The sequence below is a fragment of the Corvus kubaryi genome, unplaced genomic scaffold (genome assembly GCF_017639235.1).
Source record: "Corvus kubaryi isolate FWS band 111438036 unplaced genomic scaffold, C.kubaryi_AGA036_p1.0 129, whole genome shotgun sequence".
Classification (NCBI taxonomy): Eukaryota; Metazoa; Chordata; class Aves; order Passeriformes; family Corvidae; genus Corvus; species Corvus kubaryi.
Genome location: NW_024580664.1, coordinates 2,780,276 through 2,808,141, shown reverse-complemented (window position 1 = coordinate 2,808,141; position 27,866 = coordinate 2,780,276). Strand labels below are relative to the sequence as shown.

Sequence of the window (27,866 nt, the reverse complement as noted above, 5' to 3'; positions counted from 1 at the left end):
AGAGCTTTCTTTTTCCTCAGAGACACTTGCTGCTTCTGACTCCTAGGAAGCAACACTTGGATCCAGCTACCCAGGAATCTGAGAGTTACATGGTTGCCTACATCTGGAACAGTTTTCATATTGTAGTTTCTTCCATTGCTGGGGGTCTGGAGACCTGAGAAAAATAAAAATTTGTAATTAGGTATCTCTAATTCATGTTAGTGATAAATCTCTTAAATGCTGTTCAGATATCCCAACGAACTGCCTACCAAGGTCACTGTCCAAATGTTTGGGTTTTATTGCACCCAAAAGGGTAAAAGTGTAGGAATTAGTTATATTTAAGCTGAGGCATCTCTTTGAAGTGAGGACAATTAACAGAGAATTTTTTTTTGAGGAGCTTATTGTACTAAAATTTCATTGCCTGCAAAATCAGACTTTCAAACATGTGCAAGTCTTTGTAGCACCACCCCAACCACAAAAACTAATCCAGAAGTTCCATTCCCCCATATCTCTAGAGTCAGGTTTCTTTAGTATGAATTTTGAATAGCTGAGACACTGTAAATAGGAGCAAATAATGTGGGTTGAGAAATCTCAGGCTAGGCAAAACAAAACTGAAGAGTTGTCTCCCATTTAAAAATAAAATAAAACCCTCTTACACTTCATCTTTGGGCTATCTTCCTTCTCATCTTCCAGATGTCCTAACTGAGTATCACTTAAACCACTTGGCTACATTATAGAGATCTTTTCTGCATGATTGAAATTTGCTTCTTAAGCTGTTCATTTAAACAGGGCTGCAGTATTGTAGCATTAGACAGCAAGGGTTTCTCTCATGGGAATCTAGTGTTTTACCCAGGTCTGTTTCCTTTTGAATTCTGAAGTATCATGATGTGTAACAAACTGTTGTAACTGCAGTTATCTTCAGCTAAAACTCTCTTACATTATTGTATCACTCCTTTTTCCCTTTGAACTTGATCCCTTGTGTGTCCCCTGTGTCCCGTTCCCTGCAGCGATCCCAGCTGGCTCTGGTGGAGATTGGTTTGCTGTGAATATCCTTACTACCAAAATGAGTACCAGAAGCTTCTCAGAAGCCGTGGCAACTGACCACTTGCTTTCACCAGGAGTAGGGGCCTTATGTCTGAATACCTTGCCCTCAGGTAACTTCCCCTCTCCCGCCTTTGTAGAGTAAATATAAGAGGTGGTATGTATTTATATAAACGTAGGAGTGAAGTGTGCTCTATAAAATGTTACTTGGGTTTCCACTCCTGTTTCTTTTTGTAATTTAAAATTCTGCAAAAGATAATAGTTTGCTATGCAGCTGTGTGTTTTGGCTTCTTTGGGGTTTTTATAAGTCCTGAACTAAATTTGCAAAACTGGTTTGTGAACTAAATCAGCAATCCCATTATAAACATACCTTTATGTGTATTTTCTAAATGTAATCTGGGTATTTCCCGATATGTTTAGGCTATGTGACATTTACTGTTTATCATTTGCATCTACTTAATTCCTTTTCATAAATTATTGTGTATTACCTCTGTATTGATGTATTTGAAGGATCCGTCAGCTCTTTACCTAATTTACAGAAGAAAATGACTGATGTTATTTTTTTTTTAAATTAGAAGAGTTCTTATAGTTAATGTCTTATCAAAAGATCTTACTTTGTTGTGAAGTCTGATCAGTTAGCATTAAAAAGATATCTGCTAATGTCGTATAAATAAATGATGCAGTTTCCAAAGCAGGTGTTGTTATTATTTTATGCTGTATCATTATTTCTTGATTTTAAATTTCTAAAATGATTTTTCATCAAATGGGGGTTTTTTTGCATTAGGTACAGAATATTGTATTTTAAGTAGAATTTAATTGTTATCAAGTATAAGCAAATTGACGTGGTTTTATTGCTTCCTGCAGTGGGGAAGTTGCATATACATTGCCACATGTGGTTTAATATATTCAGGATTTTATGTTATCTTGTACTCAACATATCATTAAGGCCTGGCACGTATAGGATTGTCATGTTTGAATAAAGTTCTTTGGGTTTGATCATACTGGCCATTTCTCTGCTTGATGTGAAAAGACTCATGGAATAGAAAAGCTAATATTGGTCTGTGAGGGTTTATCAGAAATGAAAGATAAATTTCTTTAGCAATATTTTGCTTGCAAGATGATTATCATTCATGCAGTACAAGCTCCTCATTTATGCGCAGTGCTTGGCTGTGTCTGCACAGATCTGCTTCATGACACATAATTAGATAATAACCACTGATGACAGCAGCTGTCTCAGTTCTGCCTGTACCCAAAAAGCAAGCAATACAGCTTTTCTAAATAGAAACAAAATCATTTCCTATATGTGTTATTACAGAATTAACTAGGGGAAGCATTATGTACTGCCAAGAGACTTGGTGGGGATGTCAGTATTTGAGAAGTGTGGAATGGGTCTTGAAGTGAATAAGAGTGTACTAAGATGTCTTCAGGAAGTCACCTGGAGTAGGAGTCCATGCTAAAGTCCTGTGTTGTGATGAAATGGAAGCAATTATTTGGAAATGTCAGCAAAGCAGATGTATTATTCAGGGGTCCTATTATGGGATGGATAAGGGGGGGGTGTGACACTGCACCGGATATATTACGCAAAAACGTGTTGCTAGTTGAGCCAAGGTCCTAATTAGTGATTTTCCTGGAAAGGAAGATCTGTCTTTAGACTATGATAGGTCAAAAAGCATGATCAGTGATAGGTGCTTGAGGCCCTATATGGTAGCCTGTCCCACCTGAAGCTGTAGGGTTGTAGGTGGTGTTTTGGACTTGTCTGGTGTGCTATAACTCATGGCCAGCCTGAGAGCAGTAGCTCCATGGGTGTGTAAACAAGGGAATGCCCTGTCCTGCTCCAGAGGGTTGGACTATGAGCACCTTCACAAAGTGCTCTGCAGCAGGTGATGCAGATCCTCTGCATGCTGGACATCCAACAGGCCATGGAGGGTTCTCCATCTTGAAATCAGACACCAAATACACACCTGATGATTCTGTAAGCATTCAAGGTGAAATTAGATAAAGCATGTAGGCATTTGTGTGGACTGGCCACAATACCAACAGGTAAAGGGGTGATACCTTTCTTGTGTACAAATTAATGTTGGAGGGTGTAAGAAGATGCCAGTTGGGTGTCACAGATAGCGAGGGGTGTACTTGAAAGATCTGGTGACAGGGGTAGCTGCTGCAGTTGGTATTGTCATTTAGGAGTCCCCTGTGATTCCCTGTTGGTTGCAGAATGAGGGATGGTAACCCTTGCAGTTCAACTGCTGTTAGGGACTTCTTGGGAGAAAACTGCATGCTATTTGGGAATCCATGCAGGACACAACATTGCTGACACAGATGACTTCTGGATACAAGCTGGAGGATAGCTGGAGGAATAGCCTCTCACACCACCAAAGATGCCTCCACTCTAGACTTGTGTATTGGTCACCCACTGGCTCACAGTGGTGGTATTTTACAGTGCTCTTATGGCAATGCTCTTCTGGTGCAGAATGTGAGAGTGCCATTGTTTATGGGAGGAATTTTTTTCCAGAAATATTAAAATCTATCCTTACTAATGCTTATTTTCAACTTAATGTACTGTTAATATTAATAAATAAAGTACTAAAGTGTTTTATGTGTCAGAGTGTGTCTAGTCAATCCTATTATGTTGTAAACATAGAAGGTGTTACCTGTCCCCAAAAACCCTTCCACAAGTGCCTTAATTTTTAAATTTTTTAAATTCTTTAGAGCTTTTGATTTTGGTACTGTTTTCTAGTCTGATGTTTTCATGGACATTAAAATGTTTTGCAATTAGTGTTTCCTTTTACTTGCTTTCAAAGTGTTCCTTTTAGTTTCATGTATCTTTTTGTTCCTATATTAAGGTAAATGAGCATCCAATTAACTTTTCGTGCTAAAGAAATAACACTAATTATTATTTTTATAATAAAAATTATAAATTTTAATTTATAAAATTAGTATTTTCAGAAAAGGAAGTAATGTCCAAGATGAAGACATTCTATATTTTGCGGTGATATTTAGTACTACTTCCCATTCATTTTTTTATACACAGTAGTACTTTAACCTTTATGTATTTCAGACAATTTTTCATCAATTGTCTCTTATCTTCCCTCTTTATTTCCCAAAAATCTTTCACTTGGAACCCAGTAGTTTCCATGAATTATATTTTCAAATCTTGAGTATCTTGCATCAACAATGAGTCAGCTATTGCTGCAAAACCATTTGCTGCTGTCTTGGGTTCCTCAGAAGGACAGTTTTCTGTGGACTTGATGAATGTGACTTGTATGCTGCCTGTCAGCTTTTATACATTTTAACTCAGACTGCAGAGCTAAAAGTTTTTTACTCATAAGCTTACACGAAGCACAGCTAATGGTTTCTTGTTAGGTAAATTACTACTTTAATGCACTAAAATTAAAGCATCCCTAGGACAACCAGGATTCACTCAAATGTTTTTGGTAATTCACAGTTCACCAGCTTTTTCTAGGGCATTACTAAATATATTCAGTGCTTTTGGCTTTCTGCTTACCCTTTGGACAGTGAGATATGTGATATTGTTGCTCTTGCAGTCTTCTGATCAATACTAACCTTAAGTCTTTACTGTTATATTAATTTTTATAGCATTTTTTGTGATGCTTTTTGGTTGACGTTTTTTGGAGTACCAAGGAAAGATATCAGTTGCCTGATTCTAATCTTGTTTCTTAGGTTTGAAGGATTGAAATTGACATCTTTTACAGAAGTTTGTTCTTTTAAATTTGGGGTTTTTTTCCTCTGGCCTATCACGTCCTTTAATTTTCCTTTAACTAATTTTCATTAGTTCCTTTTTCAATACAGGTCAATCACTTGTTTCATCTGTAGAGACTGTCTTTAGTCAGTCTGTCATTTACTTAATGGCAGCTTATCTTTAACCATGTGTGACGATAGTGGGTCTCACCTTTTCTGTCCTGTCATACTTGGATCAAGCGGAATGCTACCAAGAACTCTTCTGAATGTCATTGTGCTTAATGTTGCTGGTATGTAGAGTTGTATTTTAATCTAGGGAGTCTTTTTCTTGTATAGGACTTGCTGCCATCTAAATAGATCTAATAATTTTGATACTTAGGACTTAAATAATGAAGATCTGCCACAGGAAAAAGTACAGCAATGCTCCTGAACTCAGAATTTACATGTGGTGTTTTTTCCCCTGAGACACTGATTTTTCTTTTGGCTTCAGCAAAGAAAGTATGTGAGAGGAAATCATTATGTTGCCTGCAGCATGCTATTTCCTGTAACTTTGTTTTTTTCTTACTTAAAGCTGGGGGGGATTTAGATTTATTTATTTTCCAGACCAATCCAGTTATTGAAAATCAGCTATGGTTTGTGGTGTTACGCTGGATGAGAGGAACTCAATTATAACAGTATACACTGTTGATCCCAATACTTTGTTTCTGGGGCAGATTTGACAGAGAGTTAGTTCTATTCCTCTTCCACTTGAAGTCTTAAAATTTGAAGTGGTATAGTGAGAGGATTGACAGTAGACCTCCTTCACTCTGTTACTTTGAGTCATGGGAAGCAAACATTTTCCTGAGAAACTCAATTGAAAAAGACCATTTTTCTTGTTTCAGAAATTGTGTAATGTTCCTTAGCGATCAAATAACATGGTTCAGCCAGGTGAAACAGTAACAAAAACCAAACAGTGATCTTTGTGTTCCGTTTCTGCTGTTCTATTATTGATCCAGTTGCCAGTGGTTAGTAGGTCATGCTTCCCTTTTTCAGAGCCTGTTGTTTAAGCAGTTTGAGTTCATAACAAGAAGATAAGCAAAACTTGTAGCACATACTGTGGTTTAATAGTCTGTCATGATTAGAGCATACGTTTAGAATCATATCGCTGAGGAAATTTTATTTAAAAAGCAGGGAAGGCACATGGTAGATCTGGGGAAAGCGGCTGTATATACAGGAGATGTGTAAAACAGCTGAGAATCTGTGTCCAAATGTAATCCAGACTTCTGTTATTTCTCTATTAAATCCAGAGGTTGGAGTTTCTGTTGTCAAACTTGACAAGGCATCTGGTATTCGCTCCAAACCTTTGGGGGTCGCTGCTCTAAGCTTCATGTGGTCTGTGGCCTTCATTGTACCAACCATAAGCTTGTGACTTCAGAAAAGTGTTTTCCCATCTTCTCTACCTGTTCTTGGGTTTTTGTTGTTTCTGTTTTCAACTTCTTGGCCATCTTCTCTGCCAGTGTGGTGGAATGCTCCATTCAGAGCTCCAAGCCTGTGGTGTTACAAACAAACCTTTAGAAAATAAATATTTTAGGCAAGGAAATAAATGCATGTTTTATGCAGGTTTTGAGTTATTTTAGAGGGAAAGATCTGAAAGAACTGTTGTGGTCCTGACAAAATACATTGATTGTAACTTACTCCTCTTTGATTCTTAATATTCTGCTGTTACTGTACAGTCTTTTACACTTTTCACTAAACTCTTAGTGTGTACTTTGTAAATTAAAGTTGAACCGTCTATCTGTAACTGCATAGCAAGATTTAGTGCATGTATGTGTAGATATACCCAAAGGAGCTATGGCAGGCTGCTTGTGATACTGATAAATTAATATTTCTGGGTTCTTGCATTTTAACTGTAAATATTTTACAGCATTATTCAACTTATAAAATTCAATATTAAAACTGTATTGAAATCCATACTATCACATAGTAATTCAAACCTCAGATATGTTTTGAGAAAGGAAGTGTAGTTTGTGAAATGGAAACTCAATCTGTGAAAACAGTTTTGCTAAGAATATCTTGTGGTATTAGTAAACCAAGTCTGTATTGCCTCAGTAAAAGTGGTATCTTACTGACACAGCAAAACAAGGTAACAGAAAGCTTCGGTGAACTCAACCATGACCTTTTTTTCCATTCCTCTTGTCCTTGTCTTTTACTTTGCTCTGTCCTGCTTTATTTATTTCATGTACTGAGTAGTGGATATTAACAATTGGTCTGTGTCCTAGAAAAGGAGCAACAGTCAGAAGTTCTTGGGGTGTTGTACAGAGAAATGGCCCTGTTGTTGAGACCTCTGCTCCCAGTTTGACCCAAGTTTTTAAGGAGTAATTAACTCATTCTAAGGAATGAACACCAGGGTAAAAAACAAGTGGCAGGCTGGCAGGGGGCTGTTTGCATGTGCCTGGTCAGGGAGAAGAATGTGTGTATATCATGAACTCAGGCCCATTGTTCTGAATAGTTACATGAAAAGCTTATAGAAAATTTTAATTGGTTTTGCCCTATCAGGGATTTCTAATCCTGAAACATCATGACACAACCAAAGATTTCTAATTATTTTGTATTCAGAATTACATGGTCCTAACTTTACGGGAATTACCTCTCTGTTTTACATAAAAATGTATGATAAATATCATAGTCTAATATGTTCTTGAAGTTTAAGCAATTAAGCATTCTGGGTTACAGTACTAAGAATCACAGAAGTTTTTTAGATACAGAGATAACTTGCCAACCTCTAAAGCCATGCTGCCTCCTTAGATTTTGCCTAGCAATAAATATTAGAAAAAGTCTCCAACACCAGAATATTTAGAATAATATTGACATTTAATTTCATAATAAAATGAAGAATTAATAGTATTAAAATATTAAATTGCAGATTGTATTTGGGTTACAATTTTTTCAGTGATGATTATACCAGCTTCATGGCAAGTTCACTGGAACTTGCGGTACACACACAACAGTGTGTCTGTGGTACATCTGCCCCCGAGTCTTGGTTGGTTGGGTGTGAAGCACACCAGAAAGAAAGGACAAAGCCCTCTGGCTCAGTGGGGATGAGGCTGGAGGCTTGTGGTAACTCAAAACTGGCTTTGCTGTTGCCATTCTCAAATTGGCTTTGCCGTTGCCATTCTCCTCCTTAATGGTATTTTGGTAACTTTCTTGCTTTGAAGTTTGAAAACCTCTTTTTGTAGGTCCTGTGTGTTTCACTGTGATGCATCTGCACCTGTGACCAGGATAATGCTTAGATCTGTCTCTAAGCTGAGAGGCATTTCTGGTGTGGCTGAGCAACAGGGGACTCTGAGGGGGACTTCTTTCACAGAGCACAAGTCTCAGAGACTTGTGTGTACGTGTGTGTGTGTGTAATGGCAGAAGGTTTTTGCCTCTGCTGTGTAAATGTGACTTTGTAACACCACTTCGTAATTCTTATGTTGACCCTTATGTAGAAAGTCAAGAGTGAGAGGTACTACCATGTGACTGAAAACACTCAATGGCTGCTTTTTTTCTTCTTGGAATTTTGTATAACCTGAGCCAGATGAGACTTTGCAATGGTGTCTGAGATAGGAAGTTTTATATTTTGCAGTTACTGATAGGTTGTTTCAATGAGGCAGGTTATTTAGTTCTTCTCATTATTCGTTCTTGTTGAAAGGAAGAAAAAAGGGTAACCAGAAAACAAAATAATTCAAGTCCTTTATTCCCCTCATAATGTTTCTAAACAGAGCAGTTAGAAGTGCATTAGTTGCCAAGGAAAATACATTTATCAATAGCCTTATCTCAATGTATTTTTAGTACTGAAATTATTAAACTATATTATTCACAGATTAAATCTCATTGCTTGTGGATAATTTATGCCTTGTAAGCAATACAGTAACAACTGCAGCACTTCTGTCATAAAAAACATGTCTAGTGTTATTTGCAAATATATAATGCTGGCATTTTGTCAGGCTAGGTAAATGCATTTCCAAAGCTAACCATCCCAGGAATATGGAGTAAGGCAGTTGGACTCAGAAATGCCTACTCTGTTTCAAGCTCTTCTTGGAAACTCTTAAGAGGAGAAGCTCGGTGACCTTCTTCATCTTTTTCCACCATCTCCCCCAGTATCAGACTTAATGAGGACCTTGTAGTTCAGTTAGAAGTTGGTCTCTTGAATGGAAAGCAAATGCTGTAATTGCACCTCCTGGGACATTGCTTTCAGGCGATGTTCTGTCATTGAGGACAGACGAATCCCTTTGCCTGGAGAATAGCAGCACTGGGAGATTTCAGTGGGAAAAGTCACAAAGCATAATGCCAGCAGCAGTATTTTCTACTAATCTTGTAAAACTAGATGCAATTCATGAGTAGAAACAATTTTTCATGGCAGATTGAAAGTGTGGTTAAGTATAGCCTGTTCTTAGCTTGTGGTAGATTTAATGCTATGGCTGTTGGTTTGAAGAACCCACGCTGGAGAACCCATGAGCTCTATCATGTTGTCTCACAAGGATGTGAACCGTTTGATACAGCCACACAGATTGTTCTATTGCATCAGCAGATTCAAGTGCCTTTGAAATATAAATAAATTTATATGTACTCTTCTAAATAGTTACACTTTTTACCACATGGATATCATATTGAGCTTTCAAGTTTTTATCCAGTATTTTATATACCTCATACTGCTATGTGTGTGTATGTGTATTTCTAATTTGTCATTAAATTCTGTTGCTAAATCTAATTAATATTGTAAATAAAACTTTTATTGAAAGATTTTAACTAAATATATAGAAAGGTACTGTTTATGACTGTAATTTTAGGGGTTTGGAATTATTTTGTCATTTTGAAAAATTAAAGAAGAGTGAAATAGATTCAATTCTACTTTATATAGTTTAAAATAAATCAAGAGTTTGAGTAAAGGATCATTTGTTATTCTGGGTAATGCAAAAATTAGAAGATATCTCACAATATGTTTTTGTTTATGTATTTATATATTGAGCTAATGAGATGAAAAAAATTAAAGGGACAAATCGATTCCATTGTACCATTTCTTTGCAGGATGAAATTTATCTAAGAACCTAAGATGATTTCTTCACCCCCAGACCATTGCTTTAAGTTAAATTGTCACTAATATGCAGGATAGCTTTGATTGCTTTATATGTATTTACTTAAGGTGTGCTTGTTTTTAGGTTCACCAAAAATCTCTCACCTGACAAGATCAACCTGAGCACGTTAAAGGGGGAAGGTCAGCTGACCAATTTAGAGCTGGATCAAGAGGTACTTCAGAACATGCTGGATCTCCCAACATGGCTGGCTATAAACAAGGTGTTTTGTAATAAAGCATCCATTAGGGTGAGTAATTTATTGTGCTGGAATGGTAATTAAATCTTTCTTCTTTTCCTTCTGTCTCTGTAAACTTTCAAGCAACTTTGTATTAATAGGAAATTGTGATAAGTGCTTGGTAAAATTTTAAAGAACAACAAAGATGTTATCAGCAATAATTTCTTCCTAATTTTTGTTTCTCATGTGATGACATAAAATACATCTGGAAATGATGAAAACAAGAGCAATTATTTTTAATTTTTTTTTTCTTTCTGAGTAAATTTTATTCCTGCGTGTTTTGAAAATGAGGTAGAAGTAAAAGTTTGTATTTGTCCATGGTAATTAGTCTGTCATAATTATTTATTATTCTCTTTCTTGTGTATTCTCTCTTCACTTCTCTTTGTTTATTGCTTTCCCTCTTGTTCTGTTCCCATTTCCAAAACATACCTTTCTGAGGATTTGGATCTCTGTGGGGAACATGGAAACACAATAAATCTAGTAGATACTGCTTTTTTTTTTGTCATTGTGGCTGCTAATAATTGAAACAATGTATATAATCTGTACCACTTTATACTAATGTGGGATTAAGAAATGAAGGATGGCTTGTTCTTGACTGAAGTTACAGTGTGGTCAAACATTGGCACCTCCTCAGTCTTTTGGTGGGTTTTTTGTTTGCTTTTGTTTTCTCCAATGGGAGATTGTTCTGATTTTTCTGAATGCAGTGAACTTGATGTATTGTTGCAGGCATCCAATCAGTTGTAGGTCAACAAAGGCAATGTAGATTTTCTTTCCTTTTAAAAGAAAGAATGTGTAAGGCAGTGATGCTTTTTCTGATGCTTGACAACTCACTATTAAAGGGACAGATTCTACTTTGCTCCCCTGTTTTTTTGCTCAGTGATAAGTAGATTTTGAAGTTCAGAGTTTTTAACATCTAGTGTGTGCATAAAGTTACCATATAGTATCTTCAGATAAACTTAATATTTTGAAAGTAATATTATGCTGAGTTCAGAAGTTAGAAAAATAATTTGTATGCCTAAAACACATTCTATGTGATTTATTTTACTGTATTTTTAATATTTAATTTGCTTTAGAATACTGTTTTCTCTTGCAGATACCATGGACAAAATTGAAAACACATCCCATCTCTTTGGTGAGTTCTGAAGTAAACTCTGAAATATACTGTGTGTAGCAGAATCTATATCTAATATTTATATAGTTCTCTTGACGTGATTCTAGAAATAACTGAAGCGTTAACAGGCCTTTACTAAGTGTCCTCTGAGTAGCAGCAGATCAAGGCAAAATGCTGTAATGTGTTCATGGTAGGTTTGTTTTCTTAATCTGTGGCTTCAGTGTAATCACTGTAATGTTTGACCATTAGCTCATTTCTGTCAAGTTTTTAGTCATTACATGTTAATTTGGGTTTACCTGAAGGTTAGTTATTGGTCCAATTAACCCCTTTTACAAGTTTCTGCCTCTCTTTTGGAGCTATCTTTTCTAGGGACTTTTCAATTCTGTGTCTGTACTCTACACAGTGATTTCACACACATAGCATTTATAGGGTTTTTGTGACCACCTAGGACTCAGCCTGGATATAAATAGGAGGTAAAATGCGTAGATAGGACTCAACAACAATTAGAAGTAATTTTAATTCTTGCATTTGTTTTCCTTTGTTCTTTCTTTTTAAATATACTAACAATTGTGGTAGCACCAGAAGTAATTTATTTGAGGATGAGTAAACTTTCTTAATTGCATTTGCTTAAGAGTGAACATTCCTTTAGCTGTCATGTTTCCCAGTCTTGCAGTGAATGTGCTTGTAATTCCTTTGCTCTGAATCAGACTTGGGAAAGACGCGCTGTATTAAATAATTGATGCATTTGCTAGTGACCCAGTTGTAATGTACTAATGTCTGTACTGCTTCTTAATGACACCCAGAGCTTAAAGTCTGGTAATGCTGAGGTGGGATGTTTCAACCTCTTGGCTGTGAGATGCAACTGCCAAATTAGGAAATTGGTTTAAGCTGTGCTGTTCTTAAACGTGACACACTTTGACCTGTGGTAGCAAGGCGCTGTTTGCTTTGCTCCTACTGAACTTACATTAGCACTCTTTGAGGCTAAGATAACTTTCAAGGTAACCTTTTTTACATAAATGTTTCCTTGAGAAAGTGCATTAGATAGTAACAGAAGTTCACTATTCAATGGTAGATTGCACAACAGCCTTTTTGATTTCTAAAGGAAAGTGAATTCAGTGGCCCAAGTGCCAAACCTCAGCCCTTCATTACATCACTGAACTTCTGGTATTTTGGCAGGGACAGGGGAAGGGGGATATTTTTGCTACTGAGAGTTTAGTTAAGTTGGCATAGCATCCTCTGTTTGCACAGCTTACTAGGTAACTAGAACCCACTTGTCTAGGCAAAGGGCCTTTCATTGGGCTGAGTTGCCCTTTGTGAGAATCAGTCCCTTAGCACAGTGGCACATACTGTTATCTTTGCTCACAACCCAATTCTGGTTTTATATTATAAACAAGATAGTTTTGAGGAGTTATTTTGGACCCCAAGGATGATACACAGCAGGTTTTACTCTATCCAAGTACAGTGGTTGTCAGTGAGAAAAGACATAGATCTGCATCCAGGCATTCTTCATTACCTCTTTATTTATATTGTGCCATCTCCTCGAATCACTGTCCTACTGGTTTTTGCACTAGTCATGTAGTAAAGGGACTTCTTAAAAGAGTGGTCAAACATCCAAAAATGTTAGGATAACTAGGAGAAATCTTTGCTTCTCCCCACTGTCCTCAAACTATGGGATTGGGTTTTCCTTGGTTTTTTTTCCTCTGTTGTTGTTTTTCAAGGCAAGATAATCATTGAGACAGCTGAAAAAGTAATTTTTAAATGTCCGATTTACTATTAACAGCTATTGCTTCCCTTCAAGCATCAAAATACAGTGAAGTATAAATAAATCCAGACTCAACAGTTCATTAATTTTTTGGTTGTAGTCAGGTTTTCATGGATAAGAGTAGCACAGAAGAATATGGAGCAAGCAGATTATGACAACAGGTATGGTTAACACAATATGATAATATCCAGTAGCTAGGGCAGGTTGAATCATGAAAAATCTAAAATTGAGGACAAAGGGGCTTTTGGTGTTTGTCTGACCTATGAGCATTAATGGAGGAATTCCGAAGGGGTGGTAGAAAGTTAGAATTAGACAGGAACAAAATCTTAACTACTCTGCTTTGAATCAGGTTGCATTAAGTATTTTCACTGATAGAAAGAAAATTCAAGACAACCACACATTAAAGCATGTCCATTTTGGAATGCAATTTTTGAAAATGTATGTGTTGGATAAATAATATTCAGGCATCAAGAATTCAGTGATAAAATATTTGACTGGGGATGTGTATTAGAACACAAAATTTAAAAAAAATGAAAAAAGTTAAAAAAAGATAATTCTAGTGTGTTACAAAAGTTTATGGAAAAATTGACACAGTAAGAAATTCTTTATGTATATTTCAGAAAAAGTTCTCAAGTGACCTTTTTTTGTTTGTATTTTTGTTCTCCATATGTTGTCTATTTACTTTGTTACTTCTTAGGTTTCTAAATTTTTTGTTTTGTTTTGTTTTTCAAGTCCTTGGATAAAGTTGTAATGGAAATGAGCACATGTGAAGAGCCACGTGCCCCTAATGGACCCTCTCCTATAGCAACTGCATCTGGGCAGAGGTCAGTGATGGTACTAACATGTAGTTGGTCAAAAAACAGATTGGCTGCAAATTTTCAGAAGTGTGTAGGGTTGCAGGTTGCCATTCCTATCTCCTCCAAAATTTTATTTTATTGCTTGTGTGTGAAGTAGTGTAGTGGTAATGGAGCTATCCAGACCCGAGCCTGGAGAGAACATGTGAACTAAGTATGGAGCTTGCAAGATATGTTTCCTGTGGGTGCAACTGCTATGTCAGATATTTACTGAGTTTAATTGATACTAAATTTTTAAAAAATTAATGATATCTTGCCTTCATCCTTTTTGGAAAATATATATAATGTTCATGTGGGTTTTTAAAAATTTTATTTTTCATTTGTTTTGTCTAAAGAGTTTTGAGGGCTGTTTGTGAGTGCAGTGTTTTAAAGTTCTATTTTCTTAGTTGTATCAGCCAATTCTTACTGGGAGATTTCATGCACAATGTGTAGACCAAAACTTAAATAATTTGGTGAGACAGTTCAGCATTACATCGGTGATTTTCATCTCTCCACACCCCCGATTATTCCCTTTACATGGACCCAAAACATTTTTCAGTGGTCACAGGGACCTATGTGCAGAGAAATAAATTTGATGATACAATTGCTTTTCTCGTTTTAACTTCTGTGCAATGTGTAGAAGTAGTCCATGGGCCTCTGTGTCTCTAAGGTACAGCTTGAAAATCTGTGCCACAGAGATTTTGTGTAGAATGAAAGTTGTCAAAAGGAAGGGAATGACAAATCACACGAATTGTTCTTTTAAAAGAAGCAGAAAAAACCCAAGAAAACAAAAGGGCAAAAATTTTTAGATGTTAAAATAATATTTAATATTCAATTTTCCATTCACTAATGTAAAACATTCAGAATGTATAAGATTTTTATTAAAAAATTATTTGCAACTGCTTAATCTTTTTTAATACTATAGAAGAGTAAACCACCATTTGGGATGCCTTTCTTTATAGAATGAAAAAAAGCAAATACTTTATACTATTTTGAATACATGAAAGTTACTATTCTTAATGGACAAAATAATTCGGCTTACAGAGAAAAATACTAACCAGACTGGAATTGTCAAATAATTAATTTGACATTAATTACTCCTCATCTGTGCATAAAGAAGAGTAAGATTTCTGTGTAATGATGTAGACTGCTATTTTTATGTATGTATAACATACATAACATATAATACATACTTCCATATAATTTAACGTGGAAGGATTGTGTTAACTGTTATACTGCATGTAGATTGATCTTGGTCAAATCTATGTTCTTTACGTAGAGATTAGGATCACAGAGTGGAAATTATTGTGAACTACAGGTATATTGAGCAAAAGCTGCTAACTGTAGAATGCACTAGTAATTTCATTTAACATCTCTTTCATTATTTATTTCATCTGTTTGATTTTGTGCCCTTCACTCGGTTTATATTTAATATGTTGGAATTTCACTTTTTAGTGAATATGGCTTTGCTGAAAAAGTGGTAGAAGGCATTTCAGTTTCTGTGAACTCCATTATAATAAGGATTGGTGCAAAAGCCTTTAATGCTTCATTTGAACTTTCCCAGCTGAGAATATATAGTGTAAATGCAAACTGGGAACATGCTGACCTTAGATTTACCAGAATACAAGAAGCTCAACGTGGAGAGGTAAATAATACCTTTTACTAACTTTTTTCCCTTGTTTTTGTGGTGAAGGAGGAAGTTGAATTGCAACCTTTTACAGTGTAGAGAACATGCCATTACTGGGAGTGGAGACACTCGGTGTTCAGTAATTTCAGTTGTCCTCTAGGAACACAAATATGGAAAAATAGTGGATTTGAGTCAGATCAAATGGCCAACGTGGATGCTTAGGCAAGAACAAAGACCAGGGCAAGCAGGTGTATGGTTTTCCTCTTACGTTCTCCAAGCTTGTAACTATTTTAAAATGCAAACTGAGCCAGACTTGAAGACTACTGAAAGAACAAAGAATGGTATATTAAATGTGGAAGGATAAGAAGTTGTGCTGGTTTTGTTATTGTTGTTGTTAGTAGTAGTAGTAATAATAGTAACAACAACAAGAATTATATTTTTAAAGTTTTAACTGGTTATTTATTTGCTTGTGAGGGTCTGCCTGATAAGGATTTTCTTTTTCTAAAGCAGTTTCAAATGAATTTTAGTTAAGTTCTTTGTGCAATTACTTTCTTGGAATACCTAAATCCTATGTATATATAATAAAGTAATAGCAGTAAAGTGCGTATGTTTCTACTGTCTGGGAGAATAGCACATGGAAATGCTACTTTGATGTACACCATTCACTTGCCTTCTCCCAGGTAACCAAAGGCAAATGTATACTGACTGCAAAATTGATTCTAAATATTGTATTCAAGGAGACTTATTTTAGCATCATACATCTGGCCTTGGATAAAGGGGTGTTTTAAGTTTTGCCCATGAGTGCCTGTTTAGAGGTGATAATTCTGAACCAAGTAGAGCTTACTCAGAGTTAAGGAGTGTGGTAGTTGATTTTATGTAGGGAAAGAAACGCCGAGAGAATATCAGTTAAAAATACCACAAAAGTAAGAAGTTGAAAACTATTTTTCTGACAGTTTTCCTTTCTTGCAGTTTATCTGTATGCTGATGCTCCCATATTAATGAAATCTAAATGGGATGAATTAAAGTTTGATTAGATGGAGTTTTGTATTGGCAGATTTTTTGATTTTGTGGTTTTTAGGAAGAATTTGATTCTGAACAGTTGACTGTACACAACAGAGCTTTCCTTGGGGGAGTATTCCTTTTTGTGCAATGATTACCAGAAACAAATGTCTAGAAATTACAGAGAATGATTTGTTAGCAGTAAATTTCATGAAAAGGTAAAAAACCAAAACCAGTGCTGTACTTTGAAGACAACATGTGCTGAACGATATTTTTAGGGTGTAATCATTTAGCTTTGCACTGTAGCTACATTGTTAATGTGTTAAGGAGTCTACTTAGAATTCTTTTAGAAGCTTTCAATCACACTGCATCTCCTGTATGAGGAGGATAGGTACTCTGCTTTTCTGCAAATATTGTTTCAGGATGCTTTGCACTGCACTTTCCATCTTGCTCACTTGACTGAGTGTGCGTCCTTTCCAGACCCACTGGGTATGTTTTACTTAAGTCTCTGCTTATGTTCTCAGGACATATGCTGTAAGGTTTTCAAATTGACAAGAGGAGAATGACAGGTGAAGAATAAGACACATACCAAACAAATTCTTCCTTCTTGCTCTTTACTCATGGCTGATCTTTGTTTCTTCAGAGGGTAATCGTAGAATCATGGAATCATTAAGGTTGGAAAAGACCTCCAACACATTGAGTCTAACTTTTGACCAAATGTCACCATGCCTACTAAACCATAGCACTAAGTGCCATGTCCAGTCATTTCTTGAACATCTGCATGAATGGTAACTCCACCACTTCCTGGGCAGCCCATTCCAATGCTTAACCACCTTTTTAGTGAAAAAATTTTTGCTGATGTCCCTACCTTAACCTCCTCTGGTGCAGCTGGAGGCCATTTCCTCTTGTTCTGTTGCTAGTTTTGTCTCCTGCCTGGGAGAAGAGACTGTCCCCCATCTTGCTGCAATCTCCTTTCAGGTTGTAGAGAGCAATAAGGTCACTTCTGAGCCTTTTTTTCTCCAGGCTAAACATGCCCATCTCCCTCAGATGCTCCTCATAAGACTTGTGCTCCAGAGCCTTCACCTTCTCTGGGCATGCTCCAGCTACCTCCACGTCTGTCTTGAAGTGGTGGGCCCAGAACTGAACAGTCACTCTGCCCCCAGCCTGTGGTGCTGCCTGTGGTTGTTGTGACCTAAGTGCAGGACCTGGCACTTGGCCTTGTTGAGCATCATAAAATTGCCCTTGGCTCATCAATCCAAACTGTCCAGATCCCTCTTCAGCACCTTCCTACCCTCCAGCAGATCAACAATCTTCCAGCTTAGTGTTGTCTGTGAACTTACTGAGGGAACTTAATCCCATCATCCAGATCATGTAGGAAGGAGTTTTAGGTAAACTAGAATTACTGTTTTTTCCTATTGATGTCCTGTTCGTTTGATGTTCTCCATGATGTTCCTGCTGGACCATCACTCATTTTTCCGTATTTGATTTTCAGTGTCCAGCTGTACTTGATGCTCTTGTATCATTATTCTAACATTTGCTTGCTGTGTCTTCTAGAAATCCATGTAGTGGATTCAGAGCTTTGAATTTACATGGCATGCCATGTGCTCAGTGTTTAACTTTCTCTTTTAATTGAGATAACTCCAAATAACACTCCAAAAAAACGTTTCCTATCCTGTAGCTTTGTTTCCCTCCCTGCTCTTTTCTTTTTTAACATTTTGAAACTAAACTACACAATCTTTTTATTCCTCTCCCAAAAGCAACCTTGTATGCAATAGTTGTGACCTTTATTTTCTTCTGAATATTTTAAATGCTGCTTATTACCTGCGCCTGCTTGGAAGTAGCTTAATGTTTCTGTGGCAAGCAGGGTGAGGGCTTTACTTCCTGACAGCTGTAAGTGGAATAACAAGTGAGTTGTATGAGGCTCATGTGAGTTTGTGTCTACATATGGACAGATGTACACATACACATGCACAGGGTTAGGTGCAAGTAAACTGTCATATTGCATCAAGGTATTTTTCTCTTTTTTCTGTCTTTAAAGGTTTTGACTTTTAAAGAAATCAACTGGCAGATGATCAGAATAGAAGCTGATGCAATCCAGAGTTCTAAGCATGAAATCATGAGTGCTCCAGTTCGACTGATTACTAACCAATCAAAAATTAGGGTCACACTTAAAAGAAGGGTAAATTTGAAAAGTTTGAAATCTTATTTTGTTTTTTAATTTGTAATTTGTGCTCTTAATGCATGCATGCCCATAGTAAAGATTTTAAATTTAGGCCATATCGAATGTAGAATTCCCTGAACTAAATTTATAGTAACATGTAACTGTAAGACTGTAGAGTTTACAAGAAATAGTACAGCCAGATTTTGAAAATGAAGACCTTATACAGGTCCTATTAATAAAATGATTTAATTTGCAGAGCTTTGTTTATGATGATGCTTGTTGTTTTATCTCTCTAGATTCAGGTAATATTTACACTACTTATATTTAGAGAAATGCAGCAGTTTAATACCTGGTGCATGCCAAATACATAGAGTGAGGCATAAATATACTGTGTCTTAGGTACTTCTTAGGTAATGAGAGGAATAAAATTTAAAATAAAAAATGTTTCTTACTGCTTTTTGCATTCAGCTTTTCTTTACCCCATTTACTTAATATAAGAAATGTAAGTACTTAGTTCAACTTCTTTCAATTTTTATTTTACAGTTAAAAGACTGTAATGTTGTGGCATCCAAACTGGTTCTGATTCTGGATGATTTACTGTGGGTTTTGACTGATTCCCAATTGAAAGCCATGGTGCAGTATGCCAAATCTCTTAGTGAAGCCATAGAGAAATCAGCAGAACAGAGGAAGAGCTTGGCTTCTGAAACAGCCCAGGTATGAGAATTGATTGTCTCACTGTATCATTATTGGGTGTTCCACAGTACAACACAGTGTGGTTAGTTGTGTTAATTTATTTTAGAAAATGTTCAGTTACTCATTTTCATTCAGCTGTATATCTTAAACTACACTGGGAATGAATTGTAGTATAAAATAGTCTTTATTTTGCAAAAATTTGTGTATTGATGTTAATTGCAGAAAATAAAAGAAATTTTATTTCTTTGTCCATGTACAGAGTGTTCAGATTCCTGTATTTACTTAACTCTTTATTGACTGTTAAGTAAATTTGTTCTTCAAATATTTTCTGGTTATGAATTTAAATAATTAAGACACACTAAGGTAACCTTAATGTGTGGGTAGATATGCTTACCATAATGATTTAAAGTGCTTGTCCAGTTTGTTCTCATGGTACTGAAAAATTAGCTTTTATTAAGAGCTTACCTTCATGTGGTTCTCATTAGAATATATAGTGAAAAACAATTCTACTTTCAATATATTTCTGCTGGCACATCTGTGCTGTTGATGCTGCATATAAATCTTGGTATTCTTCAGCACACAGAGCAGGCTAGACCAACTGGGCTTTGTGAGTGTTGAGGGGAGGCACCTCTTCTTGTCTGAAGAAGCAGGACAGGTACACTGAAAAAAGATAATGCTGTAAATAAAACATGATTTATTACTGTAAAGTCAGTTGTAGAGAATCTCTTAGATTAAAGCTAGTGTACTGTAATGGAGAGTTCAGTTCTTGTGCTGGTCCTTATGCCTTACAATGTGTTGTGAAGGTCTAGCCACAGCAATCTAATGGTTACCTGCTGTTGAGCTGGGAGGTTCTGATCCTTCAGTGCCCTGTGCTTGCATCTCACCTGTTCCCTGATACTGGCACTGACTCATGTTTGACCCGATTGTGATGTAGCTTGAGGAGCTACATTAGCAGAAAGGAGCCCACTGTTGGTTTAGTTCCCTGAACAGCTTGCAACAAAAGTTAGAAAAATACCAGTGCTGCAAGTGACAGGAGTGTAAGGAAATGTGGGGAACAGGGAGAATGGGAGATGCACTGTCAGTGTAGTGACACATCCATTAGCTTGACTTAGCTATTCTAGAACAGTACACTTAAATCTCAGTAATGATCCAAGAGGGAATGCGTGTCATGCAGATTTTTCCTTGTTTCAAAGGCCTGTTTTGTGTCAGTAAACGGGTACTTATGCTTGAAAGAAACAATAAACATTATAAATTGATGTGACTAAATATTTTTTCAGAGCTCTGCCCCTGCACCCAGCTCCCAGCAGGTGAAAGCGCACCAGACAACAGCAGCACCTGATCAAAACGATGCAATAGTAAAATTGTTTAATGATTTTGATGTTAAAGAAACTTCTTATCACTTAGTAATTTCCCATTTGGACCTACATATATGTGATGATATCCATTCTAAAGAAAAAGGTAATTTTTTTTTTAAGTAACATGTTTGAGAATCATAATCATCTTTAGGAGATATTTTGAGGAATACAACAATGAGACAATAATAATACAATAAAGTCAAGAGACTTTTGTTTAGAGGAACAGTCAGAATTGTCTCCAGTGTCTGTGGACACATGTAAAATTATTTAGGTGGCTCTGTCAGGACAACATTTCACTATTAAATGTAATTGTTTTAGAATAAGTGCAAAAACTAAGATTGCTAGTAGCTTCTGTGCTTTTCTGTCTTCTAGGAACTGATTCTGTCAGTCTGATGGTTACTGCTGGGTTTTTTTTTCTTTTATAAATTAACTGCATTATGAAGAATGCACTGGCAACATTTCTGTGGCTTGAAGGGGTCACTATAAAATCTGCTTCTGTAATACTCATAAATATAGACTAATAAAAGAGCAGTCCTCTTTGTGTTACTAATTTAGACAGTTTGGTATGATCTGCACCGCATGGAAAGAATGGAGCAATTATCCTGTGACCTTAAAATTTTGTGTGTAAATCTTGTACTGTTTCTTTTTAACAAAAGCCTATTGCACATAGTCACATTTAGAATCAGGAATAAAAGAAGACAAATGAAGGCACTTTTTTCATGCCTTTTAAAAGTGATCATAGAAGAGTGACATATTGGTGTATATCTAAGAAGCTGGCTAGTCACGGAAAAATTTATGGAAACATGCAAGGTCTGCTGGAGAAGAGTATGAAAAACTTAGGGTTTAACAAATGCATTTCCTTGATTAGGAAAGAGACTTTCAGAGCAGCAGAGCATAAGGTTCACTGGCTAGAGGCATATTTCCTTACATGCAGTGTATACACTGCAGTTGGAATTTATCACTCCTGATGAGATCTCTTTATTGGTCCCTTATTTTTGGCCATGAAGTTTAAATTCAACAGTGGAAAAAGTCAGAGGAGAAGATTCTCAGAAGACGTCTTCCCTGCAGTATTTGTCAAATAAAATTTCATTATATAGTATTTTGAAAGTAAATGTTGGCTTCAAAGACTGATCATAATCATATATTCAGTGTAAAAAGTTTTGTTTCAGAAAAACTGCAGTAGTATGTTTTCAAAGTGTTGTCTTTTAAATAACATTGAAAACAGTATGGAATTTGTAAGTAGTGACTGAGTACAGAATTCTACAAGCTGATCTTTAGGAACCAGTGAAGACTATATGAATGAAGATTTTGAGGGAAGATAATGAGGTTGTAAGGAGAGACAGTAAAGGGAAGAAAGCAGTAGCTGTTAGATGTTTAAAGGATTACGGCAACATAGAACTAACATGCTAAATGCAATATCTGCAGAGCCAAGCATTGTTTTTTTTTACAGACCCAAACAGACGTGTTACAGGAGGGGCCATGCAGCTTTCCTTCAGCTATTTAACAGTGGACTATTATCCATTTCATAAAGCAGGTATGAAAGCAAGCATTTTATGAATTACCTATGCTTGAATGCTAAAAAAATTTGTGTGTACGTGTATACAACTTAGATAATCGTGCTCAAACCATTTGAAATGCACCTTTTTACTTCCTTCTATATGCAAAAACAAACAACAAAAGCAACAACCTGGGAACCAGTTTAATTTCTGCAAATGAGCTGGTTTAGGCCAAATGCTCTTCACTGTTTTGTTTGGTCTTCTGACATGAAGAGAATTTTGTGTTGACAGAGGAAGGCAGTATTGCATATTGAGAATTCAGTAACTAGATATTAGCAAGAATCAATCTGCTAGATTTTTTTCATATATAGAAGTCTGTCATTTTATGTCCATTTCCAATCAGTGTTTTGCTTTTTATCTTATTTTGCTGAACAAGAATTTCAGTGTGTAGAGGTTCAATTGTGTAACCTTTTGTTAAGAAATGTTATTAAAAAAAGTTAGCAATTTCCAAAGAAGTGTTTCTTACAAATAAAACATTTCTCATAAATAATTTCTAGTAGAAATATAAAAAATTTAGAGGAGACAGGATATGTTACAAAGCATGTGACAAGTAAAAGGGCCTGATCATCTTCCTAATCAGATGGTCTGGAGCAGAAATCCGCATCATCATTCATGTTGGTCTGTCCTCTACTCCCAGCCTGTAAACACTCAGTTGGCTGATCATCCCTCCCGAGGCTGAGTTCCATCTGTTCCCATTGGTCTCACCCTCCGTGCCCTCTTGTGCTTCCCAAAAGGCCGTGTTCATCCCCTTGCAGCATTTCAGTTGTGTGTGCTGTCTCGCCACATCTGTGATCCTAATGAGATCATACATTTGCATACACCTGCGCGCCCCTGTGGTTGCCCTGCTCCCACGCGTTCGTGATGCTGCATGTGTTTGTGTGCAAGCACTTCAGAGAGGCAGCTGCCCAGACTGACTTCCCAGAAGGGGTATTAGAGCTTTCCCTATGGTAATGCTAACCAAGTCCTGTAGGTCCTTCGGAGTTTGTCCTTTTGTTCCCTTTCTGGTTTCTTCCCTGTTCCTTTATCTTCTTCCTTAGCTATAAAAATGTGAATAACCCGCAAAGATAAGCGTGAGGAAGAAGTGTGGGGAAAAATATAATCTCTTGTGATAGGCCCCACCCTAAAAGTTTCTTCAATGCTGCAATATTTGCATTTAGACTTGAAATCTCTTTTTTTCCAAAATCATTTTCCTATTTTAATAGCAAACATATTTACTCATCCCTAGTATAAGTATCCAAAAATTCATTAAGCCCCAATAAAGTAAGTGTTCACATGGTATTATTTAAAGAGTGATCTACCAATTGTTACAAATTATTTGTTATTGCATCCTCATTATTTAACAGGTTGGTAGAATATCTTTACAGGACTATTTAAATATACAGCGATTTCTTTCAGAGGTTTGAGTGCTTGACCAACAGAAACATGTTGGAATTGAAAACAGGAACAAAAGAATTTCCAGTGGGATTGATTTTTAAGGCTGTGTGTGCTGCAGCACTTCTCGAACTTACCTTCTTGTTTGTGTGCCATAAAGGTGCTAGAGAACCAAGACAAAAAGAATTCATTTCTGGAAAGGGACCAGGAACTTCTTAGGACACAGTTCTGGCAGGAAAGATAAGCTTGGAAAAAGTGAGCATGAGAACATTGTTCTGTTACTTGCTCTCACTTTTTTTTTTTCAGTTGAGCATTTTTTTGCATGTTCTCACATATGACATTAATGTGTCATAAGATTTCTCTGAACTGAAAATACTCAATGATGTTTTGAGTTTTAGTGGTGTTATAAGGCAGCTGGCAATGCTATATTCTGAGTGATTTTGTGAAGTGCTGGGACTTATTTTATGGAATATATAACTTCTGTTTTAACGTCTGGTATGACTGCTGTTGTTCTATAATTACAGCATGCAATGAGCTTATAGTTTGAAGAGTAATTGTGAAATAGTGGAAACTTGTTATCCTGTTAGAAGCAAAATTTCAAAGGAATTAATATTTCCCCCATTTCTCTTATTTGCAGGAGACAGCTGTGATCACTGGATGCATTATAGTGATGCAACTAAAACCAGAAGTGGATGGGCCAAAGAATTACTAAATGAATTCAAAAGCAATGTTGAATTGCTTAAGCAGGCTGTGAAAGATCAGGTCATAGATTCTCCTCCCAAATCACCACCTGCTGTATTTCCTCAGATTCTACAAACAGGTATTTTGTTTACATCACTTAATTCTCTACTTCCATGAAATATTAAAACTATGAAAAAAAAAAAACAAACCCTGTTCTTTTCAATGATTCCATCACTATTCTTTCCTACAGGCAAGGAACAGATACCGAAAGGAACATCTAGGGCTTCCTCTGTATCTTCCCAACAACCAAAGGGCAAACTGATGTCTAGTCCTATTGTGGTTAGACTTGCAGATTTCAATATATATCAGGTACATTTCTTTAAGTTAGTAAAACTGGGGCTACTCCACCCTTGGCTGTTATGTAACTGTGCTTTTTAAGGGACAGTATGAAGCCCATTGAAATTAATGAGTCTTTCCATTCATTATTGGATTAGACCTTTATGGAACTGCTTCTGCTTTGTTAAAATTTGTGATCCTATCACAACTATGTGTTGGATCCAAGTTCTACTGTTCTCCAAATTATGAATTTGGAATTTAAATTTAATCTTTTCATTGTACTATGTTATGTGCCCAATATTTTAATATGTGGTTTTGTATATCATGGTTTTCTAATTGTTATATTTTTCGAAGTACATTAAAAACTGTTAAGAGGTTTCTTTAAGTTTTTAAGGTTTTTTTCCAGCCACTCCCTCTCCAGTGATATTTTGAGCAGACGCTTTAACCATTTCCATCCCTCTCCCCTTTGTTAGAATGAGTAGTTTTAGTTTCTGGTCGTGGTCCAGGTTGACTGTTCTGAGGCAAGTGGAATACAGAAGTGTATCTCCATTAGGCAGAATGGTAGTGATATGGGAGGATCATAAATTTCAGGTCCTAACAAAAATGTTAAGTATGTGTCCTTTGTCATTGTGATGTCTACTTGCTCTTGTTCCAATTTCTAACATTTTTCTGCTATATCGCTTCTGGTGTTGTGGGAGAGTGCAGATTGCTGCTAGGAGCATTCATCTGGATCTGAAGTGGTTTTATACTACTGCTTTGTACTGTTCATGTTTCCATTTGCCTTCTGCTCTTGTCTCCTCCTCTCTACACAAACACATTTTCAATTTTTGAATTGTTATTATTTCTATGCAGTTTCCTAAAAGCTATTTTTCTAAATAGGTCATTTTACTTGAATTTTTGTGTGTGTTAATGCAGATATGTTTGCCTCTTGAAAACAGCTACATAGAGTGAAGCAGGCTTGTAAAGGTCAAGTATTCATTACTTCCAGTGAAACTCATTCTAGTAGACATCATCATCTGTTCAATATTAATACATTGGGTAATTTCAAACTAGGAGTTTGACCTGCTAACTGTTGAATGAAAGAGCTTTGTTTTGGCAACATACTTTTTAAACTAGGATACATTCAATAAAATTTAAGGTCAAATATAAATCAAATGTTGATTTCTTACTTGTTTTTAATTGTTGTTCATTTACATTGTAAGGAAATAGAAATGGAGATTACTGTTCCATAGTGTCTTGATTCTCCTGTGAAGCAGACCATCAGGCATATCCAAGCATACATATCTCTGCCAAGTGCATGCTGAACACCTTGCTTAGCATACAGTGTGAGACTTGGCCTGTGTACTGGAATTTGTTCTTATGACAGTACAAGAACTTCCTAACATGTGTAATAAGCTTATCTAGCTTCTAATCTCTCCCTTATCTAGACCAGACTGTATGGAAACACACTCCATGCAAGCATAAATGTTTAAACAGGAGCTGTAAGATTTGCAATAAAAAAATCAGATCATTCTCGGCTTCTGCTGAATGCCTTTGAAAGTGACCTGCTGCCTCTTGCCTTGTATGAGGGAAGAGGATCTGGTACCTTTGAAACAGTTTTCTTGTGAAACAGTTCTATGCAAGTCATTTCTGCTACAAGGCAGTTAAGTCTTTCTTACTGTCAGCACTTTGTGTTGTGCTTGAGGACCTACACCCAAGAGCAGTGGAATGTTACCTTACTAGGGGCAGTACCTTGCAACTACAAATGCTTAATCATTCATAAAAATGTAATGTGTTAATGAAATAATCGTCTATCTTTTACAGGTTTCAACAGCAGACCAATGTCGTTCTTCCCCTAAAGCTCTGATCTCTTGCAATAAAAAGTCACTTTATCTTCCACCAGAAATGCCAGCTATTCATATTGAATTCACTGAATATTACTACCCAGATGGAAAGGACTTTCCTAGTAAGACTTCTTTTTTTTTTTTTCTTTTTTTGTACTGAAGCATAAATTTTGTGTGTTACTTTCACCTTTGTGAAGCTTAACACTCAGAAATAGGTAATGGCTTTCTAAAATGGCTAGAGCACAAGACTGCTTTATTTCCACAGTGCTTGCTCCTGGAAAACTCCTGTTAATACTGATTTTTTATAAACATGGTTTTTCAGTCTAAAAACACTTGCAACATTTTTACTGGCACATGAATTATTCATTCTCCAGCATCCACATATTGTTTCTGCAATTTCACTGTCTGGCTACATAAAAGAACTCAAACTATTGCAGTAATACCTAAAATGCAACAAAGAGGTGCTGGAGTTATTTGTAGGAATGTATTCTGTGGCTGGCCCTGTTTTATATACAGAAATGTTAGTGGATTTCTTGGGGATGGGGCTCGAGGACAGCAAATTTCCATGGTCTTGTCCTTCCTCTGTAATGAGAATATTCTCCCCCTTTCCTCAGACTTAATTCTATTAGTTTTTTTTACACTCAAAAATTCAGTTACTTGCTTGGAGTGAAAGAAGCATTGCTTCAGGTATCTGCTAACAATTTATTCGTCCTTGAGACTAAGGGAGCAGGTTTCTTTTCTTTCCCTGATGAAAAGTACTGGTGAAAATGTAAGTTTGCAATCATTTAAAAACCAAACAAAACCCAACCCATAAACATTTGACTTATTCTCATGGTTTCATTTTCTTTTCTCTTTTAGTTCCATGTCCAAATTTGTATGGCCAGCTGAATGCTTTACAGTTCACCCTGGATCAGAGAAGTATTCTTTGGCTAAACCAGTTTGTGTTGGATTTGAAACAGAGTCTTATTCAGTTCATGGCCATGTACAAGTTAAATGACAATTCAAAATCAGATGAACATGTTGATGTTAGAGTGGATGGACTAATGTTAAAGGTACACTGTCACTGAGGATGGGGTTTGTGGTTCCTTGGAAGACTATTTCTTTTATTCTGAAAAGCTGTTAGCAGAGCAACTTAAGAAATAAATACCTAAATGAATGAAAAAACACTAATCTAAAAAACTCTGCAGAATACGATGGTTTGAAGACAGACATCTTATCTCCTATACTCCTTCATCTGTGTCCTAGGGGTATTTTGGTTTTGTATTGAAGACCTGAGTGGGAGTACTAACAAAGTATTTCCCTGTGATCAGTGAACTTGACATAGCAGAACTAAAAAGAAATTGAGCACTAAAGTAAAAATAACTAGTGAAAAATTAATATTTGTACTCTATATTAATGCAAGGGCCCTCCCTTGTTCCACTGGTTGTATTATATCAAAACTCTTTTTGTCTTGTTAATGAGTGCCTAGAGTAAGGAAAGCAGTTTATCTGAAGGTTTATTTCCTTCTCCAAAGC

General features: G+C 36.3%; 1 protein-coding gene across 5 annotated transcripts in view; it reads left to right on the top strand.

Moving 5' to 3' along the window:
- Positions 1-27,866, top strand: part of UHRF1BP1L (UHRF1 binding protein 1 like) — a 51,933-nt gene that overhangs the window by 6,349 nt on the left and 17,718 nt on the right. For 3 of the 5 annotated variants that reach the window (XR_006015778.1, XM_042026554.1, XM_042026584.1), the window contains exons 2-13: positions 9,894-10,056; positions 11,138-11,176; positions 13,650-13,741; positions 15,206-15,395; positions 18,415-18,555; positions 19,081-19,251; positions 20,508-20,688; positions 22,036-22,119; positions 24,150-24,332; positions 24,444-24,562; positions 26,333-26,474; positions 27,211-27,404. Coding sequence is in view for 4 of the 5 variants with exons in the window: in XM_042026554.1 (XP_041882488.1) it covers positions 9,894-10,056; positions 11,138-11,176; positions 13,650-13,741; positions 15,206-15,395; positions 18,415-18,555; positions 19,081-19,251; positions 20,508-20,688; positions 22,036-22,119; positions 24,150-24,332; positions 24,444-24,562; positions 26,333-26,474; positions 27,211-27,404 (1,699 nt within the window). In the remaining variant the exon portion in view is untranslated. Of the gene's footprint in view, positions 1-986; positions 1,134-9,893; positions 10,057-11,137; positions 11,177-13,649; positions 13,742-15,205; positions 15,396-18,414; positions 18,556-19,080; positions 19,252-20,507; positions 20,689-22,035; positions 22,120-24,149; positions 24,333-24,443; positions 24,563-26,332; positions 26,475-27,210; positions 27,405-27,866 lie in introns of those variants that run through there. The other 2 variants (XM_042026564.1, XM_042026577.1) reach the window with 2 other exon arrangements.